The 6,339-nt window shown below is 39.5% G+C and overlaps 1 protein-coding gene across 1 annotated transcript; it reads left to right on the forward strand.

Annotated features, from left to right (window-relative positions):
• The first annotated feature begins 3,661 nt into the window (after window positions 1–3,661).
• Window positions 3,662–4,321, forward strand: LOC147460732 (uncharacterized). Its single transcript, XM_086503941.1, has one exon. The coding sequence runs from the start codon at window positions 3,662–3,664 to the stop codon at window positions 4,319–4,321; it is 660 nt and encodes a 219-aa protein (XP_086360067.1).
• Window positions 4,322–6,339: the final 2,018 nt, after the last annotated feature.

Raw genomic sequence — 6,339 nt, forward strand, 5'->3', positions numbered from 1 at the left:
TAGAGAGAGGCATAGAGATGGTGTGTGTACATGTAGAGCTCATATGAGAGCTATGGAAGTAAGAGGGGAGGTTAATGGTGAAGAAGGTGAGAGGAACCATTGAAGATGCAGGTTTGAGTGAGGGATTGAGAGGAATGAGTGTGTGTGTGTGTGTGTGTAGAAGTGTTGAAAGAGGTGAGAGAAGACTATGGGCTACTTGTGAGAAAAGTGGGCAGACTGGGGTCCACTAAAAAAATCCTAGCTCACCGGTGGTTGCTCCAAAACTCACCAAATTTTTTGAGGTGATTATTCAGCTCTTGGTCCACATTTTCTCTTTTGACTACCGCTTCAAATTTGGAGTGAAAATGGATATAAACAATCCCACCAAAATACCTGTTTTTCTTCACAAAAAAGTCTTTAGTGGCCCCCCTTTTGTTGAATTTGCATATGGCTCCAAAGGTGAGCCTCTCCTTGCATGAGAGCATGAACTAATTGATTCTTATGGGTATTAAAATATGCATGGTTGTGGATTATGCATAAATATAATACATGGATATGATGGAAAAAAACAAGCTAGTATATAAACTATTCATGGAATCTAGAATAGTGTCAGCTATATATAAATATAAAATGAAAAAAAAAAGATATATGAAAATATAAGGAATCAAATGAGGGGACCCTCATTTGTTTTTATTGAAGTGTATTTATTTACAAGAGATAAGAAAAAATACCTCTAAGAAATAGGAATTTAGTGAAAGGCAATGACTGATGGTGGAATTAGGTATTTTTGAGGTTTTTCCTTGGAGTGGATTCTCGCCCAAAAATAGGAGAAGCTTGCATAAAATGATTTTTTATAGAATACAGAGATAATATTATGGTAATGATGAATAAATGTACATAGCATATATATGAAAATAACGCACACCTAGGTAGAAATATTTAAATAAATACCAAAATAATTATGAAAATTCTCTATATTTAGGCCCTATGTACAATGAAATATATACACAAAAATGGGCCATCATATATTTATTTTTTTTGATTTTATTTATTTTTTTGCTCAACTAGCCCAGTGACTAGCTAGCTGAGGGTTTTAAGAAGATATGGGAAAAGAACCGTAACTCACACACGCCTATGTACAATGAAAAGGTAAGAATAGCCACAGTATTTAGGCGATTTTGGTAGGGTGGGGTAACTCACTATGGCAATTACGGAGAGCCGAAAAACGGCTATCAATACCACACGCACGAAGCTAGCAAACGCAACCTTACTGCAAACAACTGCAATGCATAATCTCAAAGTGAATTGGACTTGCTATTCTGCTTGCCTTAAAAGTTCAAGAGCAAGAAGCGTTGTCATCTTGCAACCCGACTACATACAAGCCATCCTAAACACAAATCAACTAATTGTGCAACTCCTTAGCGTCATTGATGTCACAATCAGCGTCACAAAAACAGCAACTGCGGTTGCAAAAGGCCTGCTTGATAGAAGGTCGCTACTCGACAATCCACTAATCTGCTGGTCGACAAAGCAAAACATGTCTCGGCCAACTTAGTTAGTTGCAAACACGCCGCTAGCAGCAGTGCTAGCATACAATATAAAGAATAATCCAATTCTTAAGAAGTATCGGTGCATCGCTGAGCAGCCAAACAAAAGGACATCTATTTGTATTCTATCAGCATCGGCTATACAGAATATCGTAAGGGACCACTCAGAGAACAATCCATTTGAACTTATGCAACAAGCAGAAGCACAATGTGAAATTAGCATATTGAAAAATTTGTTCAGCACAACAAAGAGAACTGAATATACTGCTAAAGACAAACACGAGTTTGGTTCCATACAAATACGCGATACCACTTATCTAAGCGAGCGGACAGTCAGCTTTCAATACAATGGATTTCCGTCTCATGGTGCAGGATATTACATTAGAATCAGGGATATTCCCTTTCCTGTTTCCCACAGGAAAAGGAAACTACCAAGGAGAATTTGACTTTAGTGAATACATTAGAATGAGAATCGGAACTTCCTTCTCTGTGTACACATTGTACAAGCCATATTTGCTCATGATGTACCAATTGAAACAAGCTATCATGATTGCAAACTCCACAAATAGTACATTTTTGCAAAGGGATATTGATAACTACAAATGAGCACACACCGCGGCATCTACACATGATGCAATAAAGCATATTATTTGATACAATCTCCCAGCCACAATGCCAGGTACTCAACCATGGCATTGACGAAACTTGAGAGACCTCATAACAATAGTGGACACATGGGGACTACCACATCTGTTCTTGACATTCACTGCTGATGAGGTTTCCCAAACAAGATGGCATGAAGTCATCACAATTGAAAAACTTGCTCAAGGCTACAACCAAGACTTCAAGTGGAATGATTCCCGTGTAGAGTGTGCAACATTGTTTCACCTTCGCTTGCACGATTTCTTGAATAAATACATCATCAATGGAAGCAGCATAATTGGCCATGTAGAGAATCACATGGTGTGCTACGAAGTGCAAAATCGAGGCTCACTGCATGCACATGTCATACTGTGGATCTCTAATGAAGATTTGTGCCGAGTTGCAAACGAGATTGCTGCATACATACGAACAGAATCACAAGACATCTTCACCACCGAGCTACAGACCCTCGTTACCACAAAACAGATACACAGATGCAGAGACTCTTGCAGAGTTATGGGATCAGCTAGAGTGTGCAAATACGGCTTCCCGTTTGAACCACAATACAACACGACTTCAACTATGGATGCCTACACTGCTAGATGGCTTTACTATCGTCCTGGGTATGACCATCAAAATGTTGTCCCGTACCATCCCACAATCTTGCTCCTATGGAAAGCACACATGAATATTCAAAGAGTCACAAATTCATCTATATCGCATTACCTTCTCAAATGCAATGAAACCAAAACCCTTTGGAAAATTGAACCTCTCCACAGATGATGCAACAAGGCTCGGACTTCACGGCTTGGACAAAGTAAAGCTTCAACTAATTGCAGCCTCTGTATTATCAAAGCCAATATCTGCAACAACAGAGGCAGCAATCAACTGTTCCAAAATTCCAATCATCACAAAGAGTGAACGGGTTGAATACATTGACTCCTCTCCACCATCACTACGGCAACGGTTGCTATCTCGTAGCTAGACTATAGTCATGCATCCAATTATTTATATTATGCAAGGCCCCTTCATTTTGAAAAGATTACATTCTATGACTACCACAGAAGATACAAAATTCTAAAGCCACACGAACATACTCCTGTAGTGAGTTTTCGTGATGCGTACAACAACAACATCATAGAGAAACAACGCCTCGCCAGATTTACAGAGTATGATCCTGGCCATCAAACAGAGGGATTGTTCTTCAATGTCTTGTTGCAAAAAATTCCCTTAGGAATGAGATGGAACTTCTATCACCAACCAACACACCCTCTTCTTACTTCCTGGAGTGCAAAATCCGTCGGATGATTCTTGATGATGAAGACTTGGAGATGTACATAAATGAGCACACCCAGCGCAATATGCTTGTCTCTGAAAATACAGGACACACTTTAAACCTCATAAAACAAAATTTCATCGTCAACTGTGAAGATCCACTCACTTGTATAGTGAATGACACATTTGAACCAAGAGTATCTCAAAGTCGTGCTAGAATGCTGAAGCTACTGCAAGAGTTTGCTGAGACCAACAATGCAGTTCTGACCTCTCAACAGCAACAAATCTTCGATCGTATATCAGGCCTAAGTAATGGCCTCCATGTCATTACAGACGTTCCAGGATGTGGAAAAACATTCCTCATAAAATTCTTCACCTCAAGCTTTATAAAAAATAATAAGACCGTTATCCTGACTGCATCAACTGGAGCAGCGGCTGCTCGCCTTAGCAGCCTTGCAACTACAGTCCACTATCAATTTAGGATTCCTTGTTCCAAACATCATTTTCCACAAGCAATTCATCCCACCGATGAAAGATTTGTCACTATACCTGGTGCCAACGTCATTATCATAGACGAGATATCAATGCTAACGAGTACAATCTTCAATATGGTCGTTCGCCAGATAGTTAACATCAACAACGGAACACTTCTTGACCCATTTAGTCAGAAGCTCATCTTGCTTTTTGGGGACTTGGTGCAACTTCCTCTAGTCTGCCATCACCAGGAGCCATTATGCCATGTTTGCAATATACAAAACTTAGCTTACATCGCTGCAACCACTACCCACAACATGACCTTCTCAGTTCGCCATGCTGTAGACCCCGCTTATGTCCAATTCTTGGATACGATCCGTGTCAAGCAACCAACAGAACAATAGATAGAAGAGTCGCTTTCACAATGTGTAATTAATGAAACTGAACTCCTACGAGTAATCGATGACGCTACTACACTGATATGTACTCATAAAGAGGACGTATATAAGTACAACAACTTGAGTCTGCAAAAAACCTTCTCGGCATCCGATATTGTTGCCATCCCACTGAAGACCAACGCTCTTGATGAACCATTAATACAGGAATGGCTCCAAGACAAGGCATTCCATGAGATGACAACACTGCAATTGGGGCTAGATGTATGATTACAGAAAACATTAACTTGGCTATGGGTGCCGCGAATGGATCCACTTGTCGTACACTTTCCTATTCATACGACTGTACCGATCAAATTGCTGCTATAGAAGTAATGTTACTTTCCACTAATACCACCATGAAAATACGAAGGACTAAACATGCTACAAGAGCAATCAATTGTAAATGGATCCACTTGTCATACACTTTCCTATTCATACGACTGTACCGATCAAATTGCTCCTATAGAAGTAATGTTACTTTCCACTAATACCACCATGACAATACGAAGGACTAAACATGCTACAAGAGCAATCAATTGTAAATGGTTCCACAAAAGCACATTCCCTTTGTCACTCGCGTACGCAATCACTGGACATAAATGTCAAGGAGCTATGATATCAAAGAAAGTCATCCTCATTATAAAACAAGCTTTCGCCCCAGGATTGGCATACGTCATGTTCTCTCGTGTGACAGAAAGACGCCATCTCAAAATATTGAACATCCCAACCCCAAGGATGTTCTGGCTGGCCAGTAGAACACTCCCCCAATGGTTAGACATTTCCTCGCTTATTTTTAGACATTTCGTCGCTTATTTTTAGACATTTCCTCGCTTATTTTCACAAACAAGTCCTCTTGCTCTTTCGGTCTTTCATCTTGTAGGGTGCATGGACTACACAATCAATTCTTTGATGACAGTTTTCTTGACTGCAGATTTCCTTCATAGCAAATAACAAACTCTAGCATCTCCTCATGGACACCGATCAGGTAACCATTCCTTGAATTAATCTATTTTGTAGCTACATTTTATGCCATTCAATATGTAGAAAACTCAACCATCATATTTCTCTTTTTCTATCATTCATATATTTGATAAATTCATCAACATCGCAGCTACCTCAAAACCAAAAAACAATTATTCTGTATACCCATCTTGAAATCAAATGCGACTAGCAAATATGGCTGGCGAGGCCCCGAGTGCATTCATTGAAGGGTTCCACACGACTTAGCTCCTCCACTCATACATCAATAAATGCAGCAATCGAAACAAAGAATATAGAAATAACGAGCTAAAGCTGGCAACAGGTACTTCGAGCTCTTCGTATTCTTGTTTTGCAAACACTAAACATTAACAAATTTGGTTGCTTCTACAACATCTATCCTTTTATTTCTATAGGGTTACAAAAAGAGATACTGCTATCATTGGGCATTGACTTTGATGAGTTAAAAAAACTAATGCTAGACACAGAAGCCCAAGAAATACTGAACACAAAGACTTCTGGAATCACCACCTATGCAATCGAGATGCTGCACTACGGTTTCAAACTTTCCCTTGACAAATTGGTCATTCTCGACAAGAATACAGCAAGCCAGGCACTTTCTAACATGGTCAAAGATTTTGCGAGCGAATTCAAAGGGAACGAGAGAGCAATCTTAACTGATGAGAAATTCACATGGCATTTTAATAGATACCTTTTTGATGCCCGGTTTGGTGAGACAACTGATCCATTTTGAAAGCTTGAACCGCTGCATGGTAACCATATGCACCCCTTATAGAATATAATTATGTGATTATTATCTGATTACATACTAATTGAGCACATCACTTCAATGCAGGACATCGACAACGAAACCAACAAGGAGATTCCCAACAACATAGCAACTTCACAAGAGGAAGTAGCACATTCCAACACTGCTCCAACTCCCAAAAGACAACGACAGATGAAGAGAACTACATAGCTTACTCTATTAGGTGCAAAATCAACAA

This window comes from Adiantum capillus-veneris, chromosome 3 (assembly GCF_014529385.1).
Source record: "Adiantum capillus-veneris isolate H3 chromosome 3, ASM1452938v2, whole genome shotgun sequence".
Classification (NCBI taxonomy): Eukaryota; Viridiplantae; Streptophyta; class Polypodiopsida; order Polypodiales; family Pteridaceae; genus Adiantum; species Adiantum capillus-veneris.